We start from the raw sequence: 21,963 nt of genomic DNA, 5'->3' as shown, positions 1-21,963 counted from the left end.
ATTCTGTTCTATGTTTTTATTATTCTAAATTCTTATAATTGCAACTTACGCGAGCAGGTGAAGCTGACGAGGTCTAACTATCTCCACACAACATCAATTGTGGAGAAGTTTTGTGCCTGTATTACCTTTGCGTCTTGCATTATTCCTGATGAATCGAGTCTGAAACAATTCGAGGTAACTAGATGGAATCTTGTAGATGTATATTTATCTGGTATGGAGTGTACTTTTGTCATAGCTGGTGAGGTCTAACTATCCCCACACAATCTTTGATGCACTTCTATTTTTTCTGAAACTGAACATTCTTTATCTTATGCTTGCTTATGTACTCTGGAGGTCCTCCGTCTCCATTCTCTTCCCTCTAGTGATCTCAATTTTTTTCTTTCTTCGTGTTTGTAAATTATAAATTATGTCAATGCCTAGATTCAGCCAGGTATTACTAAATTGTTAAGTTATTTCAGAAGAAATTTTTGGTTGTTTCTTCAGATGAAGTCCCTTTTTGCTGCCCCTAAAATTTTCATGTTATGACATTTCTTACATTAACTTGGATAGTAAAAATGCTCTTTATTAAGATTTAGTTTAAAAGCAGCATCTCTCATACAGGTTCAGAACAAAATTTTGTTGTCTGAAATCTTGTTTCTCAATGCGATAAAGCTTTTTATCATCTTCTGAATTAAGTCCTTGTCCCTCTAGTTTTATCATGCGGTTAAATCAAAATAAAAGCAGGAAAGGATCTTCTCTTAGAGCTAGTTATTGTAAATTTTTTCTATACAATATTTGAATTCATTAAAGTAAGTGCTTTGTGTAAAGCTTTTACTCATATGTCCGCACATACAACCATGTTTCTGATGAAGATCTCTGAACTCTAACCCTCCTGTATTTCTTGAAAGCCTGTATTCTTTTGCCCAATTGCCTGCAACTCATTGAACGGTTCTATTAATATCATTTTCTGTGGAGCTCTCTGAATTATTTTAACTGGAGCTGCTAAGGACCATGGGACTTCGATATGAACAGATTTTATGGTTCTCTTTTGTTGTTTCTCCCTTCTCCTTTTCTTTTTGCAATTTTGCCATTTTAAGTTACTTGAGGAATTAAGCATCCTACAGAAAATGTTCTATTCCTGGGATTGTTTAAGTTCTTGGCTTTTTTAGTTGGATTTGCATTTGTATGTAAGATATGTACTTTTAGGATTTTCGTTCTGAGTAGCTCTCTTGATTGCAGGTTTATGTTTCTGTAGAATCACTTGATGCAAACTTTTCTCTATCGATATATGAGTCAGTTGTTTCACTGATAGTTCTTAATAGACAATGTTCAAGATCTGAACCTGTCGTGCTGAGTAACACAAATTCAATTCATTCTGTAGCAAGTCAGCCAGGGGACCCTCCTTTTTCCTTGACTCTAACTGCAAACATCAATTCTGCCAAGCTTCTTGTTGATCTTGCTAATGATGGAGAACATAGCTCTTCCATCGTGCTTGCTCTAAGAGCTCTAGATGTGTGGTATGTTCCTTACTGTTAATTTTCCTATTAAAATATGCGGATGTATTTTTCTCTCATGTGGATATAACTGAGATTAATCTACAGGTTTTTTGAAATTGTATACACGTGTCATATATATTTTTTATTTTCTAAGTTCGTTAATAAATTAATTAGCAATGAATACTACTTTCGAATTTATAGGTTATTTACTGCTTTTTCAGAGGACAGTCTTTTATGTTGTTATGCAAATGTGTACTGTTGTATTTATGATATATCAATATATTGAGGTGCTCTTTTCCTCCTTACGCTAATTGTTCCTTTCCTTTTGGAGAGGGTCAATTAAGAAGGGGTTTTTTAATGAGACCTACTTTTATCCAAAAAAAAAAAATACTACTTTCGAATTTCATTATTGAATGCTAGGTAGGTGCATATGCTTTGAAACTTAAATTTCGTACAATTGCAGGTATTCTCTCCTAGAGTATGAGACGTGCCAAGTCTCTTTGAAGGGAATGAAGGTTACTGCACATACGAGTGGGGAAACGAATAATTATATTTTATGCTCATCTGGTGATCTATATCCTTCAAATACTGTAAATAGTATGTCTATTAAACTTGGTAATGCAAGTGATAGCCTTTGTCACGAGAATACAACTACCGAGACTTGTTTTCTTTTATATTATGAAGCTATTGGAAGTATAGATTTCATAAGTCACAAGCTCACAGTAGACCTGAATGATGCTGACCTACATTGCTATCCATGTATATTTGGGTTGTTGGCTGGGTTTTATGATAGAATATGTTCATTTAGTGCATGCATTGGAGCTGAGAATACTTCGGGCCCCACTTTTGAAGCTAAAAGTACAAAAGATATGCCAGGTTTTCAGTACCAACGATTTGGTTTCTCAAATTACTCTGAAATAGGGGCATCTGATGACACAAGCATATCTATGGATTGTTTTCCATTTGTTACAATATATAATTACAGTTCCCTTGGTAGTCTGGAGAGTTCACTTCGTTTTTCCGTTCCTGATTGGAAGAAGTCATTCAATTTAAGAGATAACAAGTTGAGTAGCACAAATTGCACTTTGAAGAAGGGATCCAACCAGTTTCATTCCTCACCACTAAAATCCAATATGGTTACATTTCCTCTGTCAGAGAGTTCTCCTGATGCAAGTATATATGCTATTGACATCAATCTCTCGGGTTTTAAACTGCATTTCCATGATTCTTCGTGTATTGTTGGAACAATAACACTGCCAACCTCAAAATCTTCCCTTAGCATTTATGATGATGGTATGGATCTGGTCTCCTCTTCTGGAGGGGTGATTCTCACATCAGCATGTTGGACCAATAATTGCCAGAACTTTTTGTGGGGTCCATCTTCACCTGACCTTTATCCTATCTTAAATATATGTGTGAAGCAAAGGAATTTTGGATCACTAAGTTCGCAGCTTGAAGTTAGATTCGGAATTCAGCATACATGTTGCGTTCTACCTTTCAATTACTTGGCCATCATAGTTGGTTACTTTTCACTTCATGATTGGAGTTCAAACTCAAGTGTGCAGTCTAAAAGCAAAAGTGTTGAGTGTATGGATAACCAAAGTGAAATTGCTTTCATTTGTAAATTTGAGATTCTGGAATCCACTTTGATTATACCCATCATAAGTGATGACCATCAGTTTCTGAGGACAGATATTCAACGGTTATATGGTAGTTTTATGAAGCATTGTGTTCTGAGTGAGGTACTGAAGGATATCCCTCCTGAATGTGTGGTTCCAGAAAACAAAATTGCAAGATCAAATAATTGTCTGAATATATTTGGACGTGGTTTGTCCCTATCATTGTTGTTGTTCGAGGATGATTGCATTACGTTTATTCCAGGTACCAAACCAAGAAATTTCCCTTTGATGACACCATTCAGTGCTGATTTTTGGATCAGAATACCTAGTGAATTGGAATGCCTTTCTGCAAATTATTCTGCTTACACATGTATCATGTCAAGGATTGGTGATTGTCAATTTTTTATTGATGGTAAGATAAATACAGAATAATCCCCTCACTTTTTCAATTTGTTATTACTACATTATTCTATGATACTGCTTGATTAATCTATTCTAGGTCATTTTGACAGATTTTTACTTCTTTGATGGGCTTGAAGCGCTACTGGAAATCATAGACCAATTTTCCCTTCTTCACGATGAATCAAAAGCTTACACATCTGATGCTTTACAGTTTCTACGGTCAAGGAGGTTGCAAAAGGAAAATAGGGCAGTTTCACTTGTAGAGTCTTCCTTGACCTTTATTGAAGTCAGATGTTATGTTGAATCACTCTTGATAAAATTGAATCGCTTGGGGAAAGACACGCTTGAGCCAGTTGCTAAAGCTGAAATGAACTTTATTTGCTCCATGTCTCTGATAAATGAGATGCACATGAACTTGGTTTTAAATTTTTTCTCGTTAAAATTATCGTCACTGCCAAATTCGGATATACTAGCACGCTGTTCTGATACTTCCTCAACCACGTCAGTTCTTGATCTTTCTTTCTCAAAATCCGATCCATACCAAAATGACTTCTGTATTTGTCTTCCTTCTCTTAACATCTGGCTACATTGTTCCGACTGGACTGAGGTCCTTGACCTTTTTTATACTTATGGGCAAAAACTTACCAAAACTACAAAGTTGGATTCATTGCCTGGCAGTTCAGCCATGAATAGGACTCATCCATCTCATAATGCATCAGAACATGTTCCTCAAATTTCTGATAAAGTGTTAAGTGCCTCAAGTAATGTGCCACTTAGCATGATGCAGAAAACAGTTCTTATCCTGAGGTCTGAAAATATTGGCATTACGGTTTATTTTCCAATGCATGTTTCTGGAGAAATTACTGAAGTGGTGTTCACTGAGGAAGGCTGGCAGAATGTTTCTTCTACTGGCACTAAAGGGAAGCATTGTAAACTTTTGACATTTACGACACACTGCAAAAGTACTGAACTAATTATTTCTGGTAAAAATGCAAAGTTCAAATGCATTTTAGGAAAAACAAGTGGTTCCGTGGGTTCTCAAGGCGATGATAATGCCAACTATTTGCCTCTCTTCCATATATTTCAAGTTAATGTGGATACTGAAATATGCAATATTCATAAAAAGGCAGTACAAGCCAATCTGGGGATTCAATGTGACCATCTGGACATATGGTTATCACATCAAATATTCTTTTTCTTGCGTGATGTAAGATTTGATGTTCCTGGATCAAGATCTCAGTATAACTTTGGAAGTATGGAGTTCAAGATCCAGCTAAGGAGGGGCTCTCTTATGCTATCTGATGGAAGGGTAACTTTACTACTATATCTTCTTGACTTTGAACCGTGGAACTTGTAGTTGGGAAGAGTTAATTGGTGTTATTGTGTATGCTCTATTTGTTGTTGCATTCTGTTTCTGTTGAAAAATGGTTTCTGATGATGCATTAAGCCTCATTCTTGTCTTGTATACATCTTTATGTGTATGTCTCTGTGCTATTTGTTGTTTAAAAGTTGTTAACTGTAGATTAATTCACATACCTCAATTCTGTCAATAAATTTGCCTTCTATATGTAGAGTTTGCATGATGTGTTGGATGTGATGACTAGATCTGGTGTGGGTCAATGTTCTAATTTCAAGTTTTTATACTTATTTTCTAAATCACACTTCCACCACCAGTGATGTGAGAGATAGAAAGGCATGATATTCTTTCCAAGTACATGTTATGAGAAATAGCGTTGTCGTTTGGCTGCTTCTCAAAATTTGTATTTGTTGAGATAAACTATATGTATTGCAACTAGGCAGATATCTACGCATGTTTTTATTTTCATTTCTTTTTAATTAAAATAACTGTGTTCTATCTATCAAAAAAACTAAACCACTCTATGTGGTTGAGTTGGCCATATCTTACCATTTTATTTATTAGCTTATGTTCTTATCTGTAATATATATCTTCTGCTATTATATTTTTCAGTGGAGTTGTAGTGGACCACTTTTGGAAATTCTTCTGAGGAACTTACTATTACGTGCTAGCGTTACTCAAAACAGCATGGAAAGTGCAGTTGCGTGTGATCTCCAAGTGAATTACAATAATGTTCACAAGGTATTGTGGTATATAATATTTATTGCTATTGTATATTATATCTTTAAACATGGCTTATGTTCCTAGCTGCACTGCTTGCACTTGTTGTAGGTCTTCTGGGAGCCTTTTCTCGAACCCTGGAAGTTTGAAATGGAGATAATTAGAAAACAAGAGCTGAATGCTCTGATGGACAACTCCCTAATTACAGATGTACATCTCATTTCAGCAGGACATCTTAACTTCAACTTTACAGAACCCCTAATTGAGGTATATGCTGATGTTATTTTGTTTTCATGTTTTTAGTTGTTGTGTGATCACCTTTCAGATAATTGACTTTGCTGTTCAGTCGAGGTGGAATAGGGGATGAGTGGAATAGAGTTGGAGAAAGGAAAGGTAGACGGGATATCTTAGGGAAATGGGTAAGGAGCAGAGAAATTAGCAGAGGGGAAATAATGGTAAAACAGAGCATTACGGTATCTGGTCGCGCCTAAACTCAATTCATCATTAATATTGGTTATTGAAACTCCATGCATGAATGAGTCAAATTGTACTATTGATCACTTTACTTGGGCCGTAGTGCAGAGTTAGTCCCTCTGCACCGATTTTGAGAATTATTCTACATCAGCTTTTTCACAATAATTTTAGTTCAATTGATAATAGAGTTAATTTTCCTTCGTCGAGTCTGCTGGCTCAAATGTTGACCCAATGCTGAGGTGTTGACTTAGCTGATGTAGTGAGCGAGCTTATTTGCTGGTCGTTAGGTGTTCTCCGTTTGGATTATTTAAATGTGAGATTGCATCAAGGGGTGGTGGGGGGTTTTATGGCATTGACAATGCTAATGTGGGATGACTGCTACATGGAAATTTTTAAAATTTTGAAAGTTCCTCACTGCTTTGCTTCGTGGTCATTTGGCATATGTTGGATCGCTACAACATGACATGGATATGACCACATGAAAATTTCTAGAAAATTACATGGGTATAGTAAGAAATGAAAATAGTATTTTTTTTATGTAATAATATTCTGTAAAATTGTAACATTCATAGTTCTCAATCAAATTTTTTCATGCAGATAAATTAGTTTTGAATCTAAAAGCTTCAACCTAAAAATCCATTAGAATCAAATAACTCAAACTCAAGGCTGAAAGAGCCTAATTTATCACACACTAAATTATTCAACTATTCAAAAATAAATAAATTACTCGTCAAGAGAATTCTTTTCATATGTGTCAGTTCTTGTTTAGGTTGATGCTTTGCTTATACTCCATGTTTGCCAACACCAAAATCTCCTTGTTAATTTTCTCTATGCTATTTTTTGTTTCTTTTATGAATCTCAAGTATTTGACTACCTTAGTTGTGGGCTTATACTCATTAGTACTTTAGTATCTGCGGGAAACTGAACAACCCGCCCCCCCCCCCCCAAACAACACCCACCCAAAAGAAAAAGAAACTTCATTGCGTGTTAGCCTTGTTCATACTTTTCTGGCTGTGCCCGTATGTGTCCAGGTGCATTCAAACATTTTGACTATTGTTGATTTTACTTTCTTTGGCATGTTCTCCGGTGTCTAACACATATTTCATATGTTGGAGCCATGTTTGAAACATACCTGATTATTGGAACTCTTGTGGAAGAAGTATCCATGCTTTTATCTTAAAGTCAAATTTAATACAGGATGAGGAAAATCTTATACAAAGAAAACAAACCCTAAATCCAAACTAAAGATTTACTACATTGTCTCTCATTCTACAAGGGAACGAAAAAAAAGTGCAGCCGTAGTTTCTGGATCTGGTTCAAGTGCATAAATGGGTTGTCATATGGTTCTCTTTCCCTTCTAACATTAGAACACTTGGTAGACTTCATTGTGAATGGTGACAGAGCTTCTTCCAGAACCCCATTTTCGTGTGAAACTACAGTTGACAAAGAAAATGAGTGAAAAAGGTTTAAAAGAGTCTACATGAGAGGAATCTTATTTGAATATTAAGTTACTATCATCATAAATAACACTCTTTTTCCTGGATAAAACTAATAAATTGACCATTAGTTCCAATTTATCTTTTTTTTTTGATAAGATTTGAAGGCCTCATTAAAAACCTCATTCTTGATTAATGGAGCTTGTATAGAAGCTTCTTAATCATCGGAAGGAGGAAAAGAGTGCCTTATAATTTCATTATAGAAAATAGAATTACAACCTTGGAACAACTATTCCAAAAAACCCTTACAAACAATACAGGAGCCAGAAAACCAAACCAAAGAAGCCAACAACATAAAAATCAACCTATACCAGCCTTTGCTAAAGCATCAGCATCCATATTCGCTATCCTTGCAACCCATCTAACAACCCCCTCGAAAGTTCTAAGACTATCAACAATATCTCTAACAATAAAACCATATACAATTGGACACGAGTCAACATTATTTATCCAGTCTACTACAACCCTGCAATCACTCTCAACGATCAGCCTATCTTTAACCCTCCCTTGAAAAGAGGCAAAGAAAGAAATACCCCTTTGAATAGCTTTAAGTTCCTTCAATGTTGGTCCTGAACCAGCTGGCTCCTGAAAAGAAACTAGGATTGCACCAGATTGATCCCTCATAAGACCTCCAAGACCTGATTCCTTCCAATCACTGCTAGTGGCTACATCCACATTTACCTTGACGAAACCCATAGGGGGAGGTAACCAAGGGATTATAGAAGACTTCAAGAAATTGTAGGACGAATAGGAATCCCCTATAGAAGGATCAGAAATTAAAGAGTCTTTAGTAATAGAAACATCCTTATTCTTTGCTAGAAACCAAGAGGCCAGCCTAACTCTTGTTAAGAAAAATAATTCAGACTGATTAAGCTTTCCCCCTTCAAAAACAATAAAATTTTTGATTTTCCAGATTGACCAAATAATTGCCCCAGGAATGAAAGTCCATATTGCAGAATTGGATTTCAACTCATCCCAAGCTAGAAGAAAACTTTTTGCTTCTGCAGGAAACACAGAACTAAACCTCCAAAAATTTAGAAATTTGTTTCACAAAGACCACGCAACCGAACAAGAAAAGAATAGATGCGATGAAGTTTCTTCAACCATTCTACAAAGAGTGCATAACTCATCCTCAATACCTTGAACACCTCTTTTAACCAATTCGGTTTTAACAGCAATTTTGTGAAGCACAATTTGCCACACTAATGTTTCAACTCTAGGGGAACCAATCCTCTCCAAACAATTTTATTCCAGAAATGAACATCTTCTGAACCTGATCCACACCTCTCAACACAAGAACCGACTGTATAAACATCGTCCCCACTGCCTTTCCAAATCAAACCATCACTAGAATCAAGAGATAGAGAAAAAGAAGAAATGATGCTCACCAAATTACACCATTGTTCAAGCTCCCAATCATTTAAATTTCTTCGAACTTGAACATCCCAAATCCAGCCCGAAGAAAGAAATTCCCCAAACTCACAAAGTTTACCATATTTATTAGTAGAAAGCGAAAACAGTCTAGGAAACAGAATCTGAAACGGAAAATCAGCAGCCCAGCTGTCTTGCCAAAATCGAACATGCTTACCATTTCCAACGTGAAAATTGCACAAACTACGAAACTTAGAACCAAAGGAGTCTTGTTTGTACTGGTTATTAACCACTGATCTCCATAACCGGGAAGATTGGGTAGAAATCTTGCTATCAAACAGTAATCTGGAAGAATCAATGTTGTATTTGCTACAAATAAAATTCCTCCAAACATAACTTCTCTCATTTGCAAACCTCCAAGACCATTTCTCTAGCAGTGCCCTGTTCATACAAATCAGATTCCGAACTCCCAAACCTCCCTTATTCTTTGATCTGCAAACATCATCCCATTTAACCCAGTGTATCTTCTTATTACCACCCCCTCCCTATAAAAATTTAGACATAATTGAATTGAGAGACTTAAGGATAGAAGTTGGAATCTTGAACAAAGATAAAAAATACGTAGGCAGTGAGGAAAGAACCGATTTGATCAAAACCAATCTCCCTGCTAAAGATAGAGTAGCAGCCTTCCAACCTGCTAATTTAGAGTGAAAATTCTGCACCATTGGTTCCCAAATCACAGAGGAATTCTTAGTAGCACCTAGAGGGAGGCCTAAATAATTAGAGGGGAAGTTTCCCACTGTACAACCAATAGAATCTGCCCAAGTCTTAACCTCCTGTTGGGGAATATTAATCCCGAACAATTTGCTTTTCTTAAGGTTTCGTTACAACCCTGACTTAACCTCAAATACTCTAAGCACCCTCTTCACATTCATAATTTGAGTCTTCGAAGCTCCACAAAAAATAATTAAGTCATCCGTAAACTGCAAGTGCGTAAGATTAAAGGACCCTTCCTTGCCAACTGTCATACCAGAAAATAATCCCTTAGAAACAGCCCTTCGGATTAATAGATTCAGTAATTCCATAACTAGATTAAATAATAAAGGTGAGAGTGAACATCCTTGTCTAAGAGCCTTGGCCATTGGAAACTCCTCGGATGGAACCCCATTGACTAAAACAGAAATTGAAGCTGTAGAAACACATTTCCTAATCCAACTTATCCAAGTGAAACTGAATCCCATCTTTTCCATCACCTTGAACAAAATAGGTCAGTCAACCGTATCATATGCCTTTTTAAAATCAACTTTAAAAACACAACCTTTTAGCCCTTTCTTCCTCCAATAATCAATACCCTCGTTAGCAATGAGAGCAATCCAAAATTTGTCGACCGGGTATAAAAGTAAATTGAGTCGGGCTGATAATATCTCCTATACAACTTCTGAGCCTCCTTGCAAGACACTTGGATAATATCTTATAAACTCCTCCTACTAGGCTTATAGGTCTTATAATCATCAAGGCTTCCAATGTTTGATTCCTTAGGAATTTGGGTGATAAAAGTATGGTTAATACCATGTTCCCAATCCTTCCCCACAAAGAATCTGTGAAAAAACTGCATAATGTTTCCCTTAAGAACAGACCAAAACCTTTTAAAAAAACCCATGTTCAAACCGTCGGGGCCCGGACCTTTATTACTGCCGCAAGACTTTATAGTCTCCCAAACCTCCTCGGAAAAATCTTTCTCCAAAAGCATATTCTGTTCGAGTGAAATTCTAGGAAAAACCAAATCAATATCCTCAACGTCTAAAGTAGACCGATCATTGAAAATTTTGAAAAAATGATATTTGACCTTGGCCTTGATAACAGTTGGATCATGAGTAATATTCCCATCAACTATTAAAGCATTCAAAGCATTTCGTTTTCTTCTAACTGAAGCACAAGTATGAAAGAATCTTGTGTTTCGGTCCCCATCATTAATCCATTTCTTCCTAGAATTTTGAAACCAAATATGCTCCTCAATTCTATGAAGTCTCCATAATTCTGCTCTGCAAACACTAATCTCATCAGCAATCCCCTGAACAGAACTGACATTCAATTGCTGGGCATCCTCCTCAAGCTTTTGAATTTTCTTTTTCTAAATCTGAGATTGCTGCTCCCGGAAACTTGTTTTTATTCCCTGCCCATTTGTGATGGCTGCTTTAGAGTTCCTCAAAATACTTAAGATTCCACCTTTTCTCCCAGGCTTCTTACAGTCTGTAATGGAATGTCTGACCATTTCCTCAAAATCGTCCTCCTCCATTAGATAATTAAAAAGTCTAAAAGGCCCTTTTCCCCAATCAATTCCTTCATCTTGTAATAAAATAGCATTGTGATCCGAAATGGATTTAGGAATAAGAGACGAGACTGAATAATCTCAGGAAATGTAGCCAAAAATTGACCATCCACCAAGAACCTATCCAATCTAACAAATGTTGGATCATCTTGGTTATTACACCAAGTGAACCTGCCCCCATTCAAAGGCAGATTAATTAACCCTAAAGACTGAATAAACTGAGAAAAAATCCTCATTGAGAATCTATTTTGAGCTCTACCCACCTTCTCATCTTCACACAAGTATACATTAAAATCCCCTCCAACACAAACCGACAGATTCTGTCCAGAAATGAACACCCTAAGTTCTTCAAAAAAGCTTTCGTTTTCTTCCTCCACTGAGGGCCCATAAACATTTATAAGAACACTTCTGAATTGATGCAATCTGAATTTCCCTACAACAGCAATGAATCTTCTGTTAATGCAGTGATTTTCCCATCTCAAACACATTTTCATCCCAAAAACATAATAAACCCCCTGAAGAACGAACAACTGGAGATTCAATGACACCCTGAAAAATATTCAGCTCATTCCTTCTCAGAAAAGATCTTTGTAACTTCTCTGCTTTAGTTTCTTGTAGCCAAAGAGAGGAAGGATATGTGCTAGAGACTAATCTCTGAACTGCTTTCTGTTTTTCTCTTCTTCCCAAGCCCCTTACATTCCATGAAATTATTGCTAATTTATCCTTCATTAATATTGCTTGAAAAACTGACTTCCCCACTATGGCAACTCAATTGGCCATATTCATGCCTTGTTCTAATTTAATGATTTTATTCAAAAAAGCTTCCTTCCCCTGAGTAAAAGAAACCCCCAGAATCTGACTCACTTGCCATGCAGCTACTGCTTCATCCAAAAGCTCCAAAAACTCTGAAGAAGATGTATAAATGTTAACATGTTCTAGAGCTTCTCTTACCAATGATCTTTTTGCCCTTTTCTTACAAAAATCAGATTTGGAATTGAACATATGTCTATCCTTAACACAACCCTCTGGCTCTCCATCAAAACTACTAACCCTAGCTGCTTCTACTAAATTTGTCTCCTCTCTGCCTTGAAAATTAAACTCTGCTGCTGTAGAAATCTGATGAACTGACGTGCAGACCTGATTATTAACTTTCTTTGGATCTGGAACAATCTCTGTTGCATTAATTCCTTTGGATTCTCCCCATGCCAATATTTCCTCTCCCTCCTATAAACTCTTCTGTAACTGGCCATTTTCCTTCTCTCTAGAGGCTCACCTTTAGTAGATAACGAGCTTTTATGCACCACCATCACTTTATTTCTTAAGTGGCTCTTCAATAATTCTGAATTAGGATCTATCAGCGAAAAGTTAGATTTAGAATCCTCAATATCTTCACTGGCAGACGAAACTGAAAAGAAGCTGGTCCCCTTATTCTATTTTTTAACACTGCTAGCCTCTTTAATCCCCCTGTTCTGAACCAATTTACCAAACTTGTCAATTATATAGCCTGGCCCAGAAGGAATTATCTTATTAGCCTCCAACCCAGACAGCTCATTGTCATCGGATAGGGACTCAGGCCAATCAGCCGAAATATTTGAATTTCTGATGCCCAAACCTGCAAAATCACCTACTATGATATTCCCACCATTCTGAACACCTGACAATCCTCTTTTAATGCCTTTCCCATGTTTAGTACATCTTGGAAAGTGAATTTCCCCATCAGACTGTACTGAGCCGAAAGAAGCACCATCATCAATCCACAAGTCAGCCTTCTGTCTGAACATCTTTGTTGATTTGACAGAACTTTCCTCATATTCTGACTTCTCCCAGTCTCTACCTTCCTCAGACCTCAACTCGCCAGACTGTTCTCCAACTGCTCTGTTCACCGGAGAAAATTTGAAAAAAGGATTTGAATCTTCATAGCCTGATCCAACTTTGATCTTAACTCTATACGATCTGTCATAGGATCCAAAAGTAATGAATTCTGGAACATCGAAAGGACTTGCAACTCTCAAAAGAATCCTCGCAAACGTGAGATCCTTTTCTTAGTGGAATCATGGATTTCTACCATATTTCCCCATCTCCCACCAACTCGTACCAAGAAGGATTCATTCCAGCATAACAGAGGAACTCCAGTTAACTCAACCTGACAAAAGGCCATCGGAACTCCATCTTCATTCAGTAAAGGGGCCACTCTGTAAAACCAGACGCCTATTTCATTTTCCTTCTTTGTCCATGCCTCCATCATCTCTTCATAAGATTTGAAAATGATAGCACAGGAATTTCGAACATAACCCCAACCAGCAACATGTACTTCATAACCCTTATCAATGAAAGCCTCCTGAACTGACTTAAAATCAAGGGAAAGCTTAATAATCCCTGTTAAAGATCTCTTTACCCAGCTCGAACTTTCATTAGGAATATGCATTTCCAGAACATTCTTCCTAGCTTTCTCCCTGTGACTCCCTTCAGAATATGACTCCTTGTACCCCAATGCATGGTTCTTCATAGCATTGGACAGTAAAGCATCTTTGTACGATCTGGCATCCCTAACACTCCTTCTGGGAAGATCAACCTCCTTCCACTTAGAAGGTCCTGCTGTAAACGAGTCTGGAACCATCTTAACTGGACTATTCCTTACCTCTTTCCTTGGACGAGCAACAATGTATTTTGCAACTCCAACTGTAATCCTTCTCCCATCTATCAGTGAACCATTTAACATATCAATAGCCCTCTTCAAACCAGATTCCCTCTCAAACTGGATAAAAGCGAAAGTGGAGAATCTATATTTTGGATTTCTAGTTTCTTTTGGGATGAAAACTCTCACCACCGTTCCCCGAGCCAAAAAAATACCCCTTAGCTCCTGTCGAGAAACTCTCCTACTAAGGTTATCTACAAAAGCTTTCCAGACCTAGCCAGTATTAGACTTCCCCTTCAACTTTTCTCTCTCTACTAATCTCTCACCCATTCTCTTAGATCTTTCAATATTCATGTTCTTTTCTCTCCTGATTGTTCTTTTGATTCTGTTAAATATCAGGTGCTTAGCATACAGCAGTTGTACAGGATAAGTACACAATTCCAATTTATCTTGATGACCAAAAACCCCATAATGATTCAAAGATGAACACAATTACAAACAAGAACTAAAATAAACCCTAGGAAAATGTGATTGATGCATGATTCCAATAACCAAAGGTAACATATTTAGATTTAGTCTCTAAAGGAAGAATAAAGATGAAAAAGAAAGAGAAAGGAATAACAAAGCCAAGTGGTAGCTTGATGATGGGAGGAGGATTTGGAGGAAATGAAGCTGATCCAAGGTGTAGATGAGGATGATGAATGAGAAAATGCAAATGTACTGGCTGGTGATGTTTATTTAAACCTAGATCTTTGGCTTTAGTCATTCATATTCTTCGAGAATTTGGTAGGAAAAGGAAGGCTTTTCTGGAAAATCTGAACTATTGGGTATGAAGACAATTGGTGTAGTTTTTGGATATAATTCGGTGACAGTAGAAGGCATCCAACATGGCATCCTGATGCTGGGATCTGAGTTCTGGGTGGGCTGGCTGGGAAGGTTAAGTGTGGAGAGTGTGATGGTGTGAGTTTTGTGGGGGAGAGAAGGGGAAATGAATTAAGAGACAATTGTGTCTGCTGCCCAAAAAATCCTTGGATCAAGAAAAGAGGAAAATACGAAGAAAAAACCACATTTAAGAAAAAAAATTCCACATAATTAGTTGTCCACACAAATTTATCCCGTCTTTTGCTGTCCAAAGCAATCAAGTTAGGGTTGTTCGATGGTTTTCAGATCGGTTGCGATAATAGGTTCTTCTCGCTCTCTCATTTCCAATTCGCTGACGATTTGATAATTTTTTGTAGAGCTTCAAAAGGTCAATTGAAGAATATTAAGAGGATTTTGGTCGTCTTTAAGATGTGTACAGGGTTGCAATTAAATCTATCGAAGAGCAAGATATTTGGTATTAATATGGAAGAATCAACAATCAAAGAGTAGGCAAATTCAATTGGGTGTATATCTGGTGTTCTTCCGACGGAGTATCTAAGGCTTCCCCTTGGTGCCAGGCGAAATTCGGTAGCTCTTTGGGAGCCGATCTTTAAGATTTTTTACCAGAAGCTGGTTGGCTTGAAAACAGGGACGTTATCCCTTGCGGGGAGGGATGTTTTAGTAAAGTATGTCTTGAATGCGTTGCCGATTTACTATATGTCTTTGCTCAGATTGCCTTCTGGTGTTCATAAAAAGTTGGAGTCACTAATGGCTAATTTTTTTTGTGGGGGAGCTCGACTCAGAAAAGTCGGATCTACTGGGGGTTTGGGTATTACGGATTTAAATATGATGAATAGGGCTTTAATAGGGAAATGGGTATGCAAGTTTATCAGTGAAAAAGAGTCCTGGTGGAAGCGGGTGGTATGTTACAAAAGTTCGATTTTGTTGGATAAGAATTTGCCTTCCCTTTCGTCTTGGCTTTGGAAAGGAATAATCAATAACTATTGGTTGAATGATGCTTTTGGCCTTTGTTTTCGCAATCACCTTATTCTGCAAGTGGGGAAGGAAAATTCCATTTTGTTTTGGCATGATTGTTGGTTATGCAACATTCCCTTGAAGATAAAATTCCCTAGGCTTTTCGCCTTGTCGGATAAGGACGAGGTCATTGCGAACTATGGTTGCCTAAACAATGGGAGGTGAGTTTGGGATATCCAAATAAGATGAAATTTGCTGGATTGGGAAGTTGGACAATGGATCGAGTTATTATCAATGTTGGATAGTGTTCGTCTTGGATTGGAGGCGGATGATTGTTGTGTTTGGAAAGGAAACTGGGAGGGTGTTTATTCGGTTAAATCGTGCATTAACTTAGTATCAAGCCTGTCCTATCCGGATTTGTCTTGGTCGAAGCTTGTTTGGGTTGGTATAGCACCTTCAAAAGTGGAGGTTTTTCTATGGCAGGTGTTCCACCAGAAGTTAGCTGTTAAGATTGTTCTAATGAATCGGGGTGTTCGAGGGATCGAGGATCCTTTCTGCCCGGCCTGTGGATTGGAGCCGGAGTCGGTTTGTCACTTGTTCTTCTCATGTAGAGTAGTTTGGGGGGTTTGGGTGCGGTTTCTACGGTCATGGAATATATACAGTCTTGCCTAATAATCCCAATGCGTTTTTCTACACTTGGTTTGATTTACTACCGAATTCGGACATTTGGAAATTCGTCCCGGGTGGTGTAATGTGGATTGTATGGAAATGTTGAAATCACATGGTGTTCAATAATGTTAGGTTGGATCAGACTCATCTATTCTTTTTGGCTAGATATAGGGTGGCTTCTTGGTTGTCGGCAAAGAACTCAAATTTTCCTATCCTTCTAGATTGCCTTGTGGGAGATTTAACTTTGGCTGATCTGCACCGTATTCCTACGAAGAAAGTATCCCCTAAGTCACATTGGTGCCTCCCTCCTCCGGGGTCTTTTAATGTGAATGTGGATGGGGCTGTAAGTTGTGACTGGAGGTGCAGTGGTATTGGTGGTCTACTGAGGGATGCTGATTATAAGCGGTTGGGGTATTTCTCGGGAGCGTCAGGACCATGCCCTCTGATTCAGGGATTCAAATAGCGGAACACAATCGCAATAGCGACCGCTATTTCGTGGTAGCGCCGCCGTTCGAAACCGATATTCGGGAAAATTGCGATGGGTAGCGGAATCACAAAAATAGCGGTCCGTCGCAGCCACAATTTAGGGTTTAACAGTAAATAGCGTTGATAACGGGACGCTATTCCTGTTATTCAACCGTGACTTAAAAAAACAGAACAAGTAAAAAATGGCAGCAAAAGCTAATTGAAAGTAAAGAGAAAAAAAATCTGCAAAACTGGTACAAAAGAAAGAAATCCAAAGTTCCAAACAAAAAGCTTTGTAAACTAAAAAAAACAGAGAGCAATCGAGCAAGCAAGACTCACCATTCACCAAGGCAAAGACCAAACCGGGAAGGGAACAAGCCTAGAAGAAGTTGAGCAGGCCAAGAATGAAGCTTTGGCTTTCATTTGACAAGGTAAGAAATCCTTAGATCTAAGTTTAGAAGAATTAGAAAAAAATCAGAATGCAAAAAAGAAGAAAAAAAAAGTAAGGCAGTAAGCTATAAATATAAGAAGAAAAAAATTAGAAATAGTAGATGTAGATCAAATAGAAAATGCAAAACAGAGAAAAGAAAGCAAAACAGAGAAAAGAAAGGAATAAGGAAAAGTGGAAGAAGGAAGATGGGGTTGAAGAGAAGACTGCCCCAAACCCAAATCACGGTTAGATTTTTAGAGTAAAAGAAAAAAATAATAGGAAGGAAGGGGTATCATCTCAAGACATATTGTGAGAGCTGCTAACTGGGAAGCGGATGAGTTGGCAAAAGCTGGTATAGGATGATCAGTGGTTATGAGTTATAGTTATTAAGCTGGGGTGTTCTGTTTTTTAAGGGGCTTGTTTTTTTGCTGCAGTTTGTGTCTATGATTGTTAAGTCTTATGTTATAAGCAGACCATGGTTATGGATTGGTTGTATGTTATGTTCAAGATTAATACAATTCAGAGGCGCTCTTTTCCTCCTTCCTTTGTCCTTCATGTTACTTATGTAACATGTAGGATAGGAAGGGGGTTTTTAATGAGGCCTATATTCTATCAAAAAAAAATAATAATATAAAAAACTAAAATATATATGTCATACGTGTCAACAAAATGGAGAATTATAGCTTTTTAATTATTTTAAACAATTTCTAGGATATATTTTTAAGGAATATGTTAATTTGTCATCCTCCCACCTTTAAAATTTTATAATTTAATCCTTATTTTAGAATGTAAACTTTAGTTTTTATTTAATTTAATCCTAATTGGTGAAACTACTACTACCCCATTTCTAAGGTATGTGTTGTTTTTCTTGCTTATAGTGTTGATATATATTATTAATATATATATGTCATTTTCACTTAGAAAACATTCTAAAAGTCATTAAAACTGACTCCTTAACATTATAATTATAATTATTATGTTTTAGGATAAATTGTGTTAAATTTAAAAAATTTCATGACTGCGACACCCGCAGTGACTGCGATGACATCCATTATGTCCGCAACCGCGATAAATGCAAAACGACCGAAAACGAGACCGCAAACGCTATTTAAATCCCTACTCTGATTCTTGTCGAGCTAAAAGCAATTCAAGCTGGTTTGAGTCTTTTTTTGGATTTGGAGTGGAGTGATAAGGGGCGCCTTATTTTAGAAAGTGATTCTTCTATTGCTTTGAAGTGGATTAACAATCCGGAGGCAAGTCTGGCTGCTTATGTTCATTTGGTTAAGGAAATTGCCAAGCGAGTGTTGGAGTACAATGTGACTATTAGGCATATTCAGAGATGTTTTAATTGGGAAAAGATAGTTTAGCTAAGTCGGGCATAGGATAATATGGGGTGTTTTGGTTGGGTGTGGTGGTTTAGTGCTTTGGGTGTTTTTGTGGGGAACTTTTGTACTTTAAATGGTTTTATTATGGATGTATTCTATGTTTCAGTAATAAAATTTTGGGCACTTTTTTCCTCCTTCCAATGTCCATGGAGTTAACCTTACGTAGCTTGACGGTTATGAAGGGGTTTTTTAATGAGGCCCTATTCTTCTTATAAAAAAAAAATCCATTCCAACGAACTTTGCTTCCAAATCCCGGAAAGTGTTCTAAAATTCTCGCAATCCTTGTAGGGTGGGCTATCCACTATCATGGCTTAGGGCTAAGTCTGTCTTGTGGTCCAAGTACATGGTTGATAGCGCAATTTGACCTCATTCAAAACAGGATAAAGTATATGTAGAGTTCATAAAATATAATGCAATTAGTAAAACTAATTCCAAAAGTAATTTAATCCTTCAATTAGAACTTCATTGTTCTTAATCTAAAACACTATAAAGTATATGTAGAGTACAAATGAGTTCATAAAATATGATGAAATCAGTAAACTAAGTCCAAAAGTAATTTAATCCTTCAATTAGCACATCATTTTCCATAAATATTTTGTAAATCATTGTTACAATCTCACTTGACAGTGCAAACTGTTGATCTTAAAATCACATAAAAGTGGTTTTATTGTGAAGGTGTTGTAAATTATTGAATCATTGTCATTCAGCGAGAATAGGTAATTTGGTAGTCGTCATAAATATTGTTCATCTAGATAGTTCTACTACTGTTCATGGTTGTGCATCACAGTCAAATTTGTATAGATCTTTAATAGGTGTATAATCACATTCAATTTGTAAGGTTAAAAGAAAGATTTTTCTAGGTGCTCCATGCTGATGTTGTTACCAGACTAATCTCATTGTTCAGTATTTTCTCATGCGTAGATTTTTACCATTAATCTATAATATCAATTTTCTTACCCCTTGAAAAACATCAAAGACTGTTCTCAGGACAATTGAAATGATTAAGGATGCCTGGGGATTCATGGAACGCGGTTCTTCTGAAAAGCAAAGATTTCTAGACCCTCAGCTCACTGAAAATATATCAGGAGGAAGATATGCTCCCTATATACTTCAAAACCTGACTTCTTCACCTCTTGAATATCATGTTTATCAAGGATTGTCAGATTCTGATCAGTTTGATGTCTCAAAAGAGAAAGATGGAAAAAATTGTGCAAGCTGGCGCTTCCGTTCCAATTTATCTTAATGACATACCGGATGAACAACTTTTTCATTACAGGCCCACTCATTCTTCTGACGATCTCAGAGAGAGACAATCCAATGGGGTGGCTCATCATTTGATGACTATTCAGTTTGATGGCATGTCTGTGCCTTCTGCTCCTGTATCGATGGACTTTGTTGGACTTACATATTTTGAGGTTGATTTTTCAAATAATTCTCAGTATAATGTAAAACTGAAAGAAAATGGTGCAGCTGATGGAAAGAATGGTTTTGTTGTACCTGTTGTGTTCGATGTTTCTGTTCAGCGGTATAGCAAGCTTATACGATTGTACTCAACAGTATGTATATATGCACTTATTATCATAGATTTTTCATCATTTAGTTGTTTGCTAGCTTCTAATTCCTGTTAACTTCAGGTGATAATTCTAAATGCTAGTTCAATTCCGTTGGAACTACGGTTTGATATCCCATTTGGTATTTCACCGAAGGTGCGGACAAATATATTGTTTGATTTCTATAAATTTCATTGTTTTTGTAAATTTATGTATACCTGTCTTCATCTCTTCATTACATCTTTGCATTGATTATTCCAGATTCTAGACCCAGTATATCCTGGTCAAGAGTTCCCACTGCCCCTCCATTTGGCTGAAGCTGGTCGCATGAGGTGGCGTCCTCTTGGGAATTCTTACCTGTGGAGTGAAGCACACAACCTCTCTGATCTTCTCTCATTGGAAGGCAAGATTGGATTTCTCAGGTCTTTTGTATGTTACCCATCTCATCCAAGCAGTGACCCGTTTCGCTGTTGCTTATCAAGTACTCTTAGTCATTAATAACTTTCTTCCTGAGGCAATATCCTTGAAAATTGAAAGTGGTGGAATTACCTACGCTACATTGCTTTCAAAGGTTTGTTTTTCATTTCTACCATGTCTGATGTAGTTTTGTGCATCATTTTACTGATTAGAGTATGATGCTCTAAACTAATGTAAAACATACATCTATTTTTTCAGGTAGTCACTTTCTTTCATCATATTGATCTATCACATGACCTGACACTGGAGTTCAATATTTATGGATATAGACCTTCAGTCCTTAAGTTTCCGCGCACTGAAACTTTCAGTACTACTGCTAAGTTCAGTGGAACAAAGTTCTCTCAGTCTGAAACCTTGGCCTTTGAACCTAATACCTGTAGTGGTAATATATCTGTTTATGATTTCCTACATTATTATATAATGAATGCTTTTCATAGTGCATCTTTAACTTTTTTGTTCTAGGCCCAATATATGTAACTATGGAAAAGACGATGGATGCATTTTCTGGTGCTCGAGAACTCTTTGTATATGTACCCTTTCTTCTATATAATTGCACACCATTCCCACTCAATATTTCAGAGTTCTCCAATGAGATGGACAGAACTGTCTGTACTTTACCTTCCTGCTACAATCAAGTTGATAATGGGCAGTTTCAGGGCTCCAGAGATGGTTTGAGCCTTTTATTTTCTGACCAACACTCAGTTATTGAGTCTCCACAAAATGAGAGTTTTTCCTGTTCTTTCTCGAAATATCGCATTGTTTCAACTAGGAAAACATTTGATCTGCAATTAGGAAGATTTGTTATAAATCCTTTGAGTTCATTGTCTCAGAAGCAAACTGACCAACATGATTTAGTGGATCACAAAACATCGTCAAATATTCTGAAGAATCGATTGGGTTCAAGCAATCAGCTTTCAGGGAATAATGACTTTGTGGAAAAAGAGTATGGAAGGGTTAAGGCATGCACATATTCTCCACATCCTATTTCTGCTGGAAGTGAAATTGTGGTTTGCATAGCTACTTGTATACGTGGACATAACTCAGAAAATATGCCTAACTCTCCATGGTCAGGACCTTTTCTTCTTGTCCCACCAAGTGGATCAACGACTGTACTTGTTCCACAGCCTTCATCAAATGCGATGTTTATATTATCTGTTACATCTAATGCTATTGCTGGAGCATGTGCTGGGAGGACACGGGCCATTACTTTTCAACCAAGGTAATGATTTTCATAAGAATCCAAAAGGGAGTGTTTTCTTCTGGCAAATACTTC

The 21,963-nt window shown here is 37.1% G+C and overlaps 1 protein-coding gene across 1 annotated transcript in view; it reads left to right on the top strand.

Annotated features, from left to right (window-relative positions):
* The window catches only part of LOC120204420, an 83,917-nt gene that overhangs the window by 33,444 nt on the left and 28,510 nt on the right, over positions 1 to 21,963 (top strand). Inside the window, 13 exon segments of the mRNA XM_039204517.1 lie at positions 58 to 174; positions 1,219 to 1,496; positions 1,939 to 3,506; positions 3,607 to 4,805; positions 5,466 to 5,594; positions 5,685 to 5,840; positions 19,640 to 19,864; positions 19,866 to 20,219; positions 20,298 to 20,369; positions 20,475 to 20,698; positions 20,700 to 20,784; positions 20,889 to 21,072; positions 21,153 to 21,909. Of these exon segments, the coding sequence (XP_039060448.1) occupies positions 58 to 174; positions 1,219 to 1,496; positions 1,939 to 3,506; positions 3,607 to 4,805; positions 5,466 to 5,594; positions 5,685 to 5,840; positions 19,640 to 19,864; positions 19,866 to 20,219; positions 20,298 to 20,369; positions 20,475 to 20,698; positions 20,700 to 20,784; positions 20,889 to 21,072; positions 21,153 to 21,909 (5,348 nt within the window).

The sequence above is a fragment of the Hibiscus syriacus genome, unplaced genomic scaffold (genome assembly GCF_006381635.1).
Source record: "Hibiscus syriacus cultivar Baekdansim isolate YM2019G1 unplaced genomic scaffold, ASM638163v2 tig00000340_pilon, whole genome shotgun sequence".
NCBI lineage: Eukaryota > Viridiplantae > Streptophyta > Magnoliopsida > Malvales > Malvaceae > Hibiscus > Hibiscus syriacus.
Note: the sequence above shows the minus strand (reverse complement) of the source record. Positions and strands in the feature narration are given on the sequence as shown.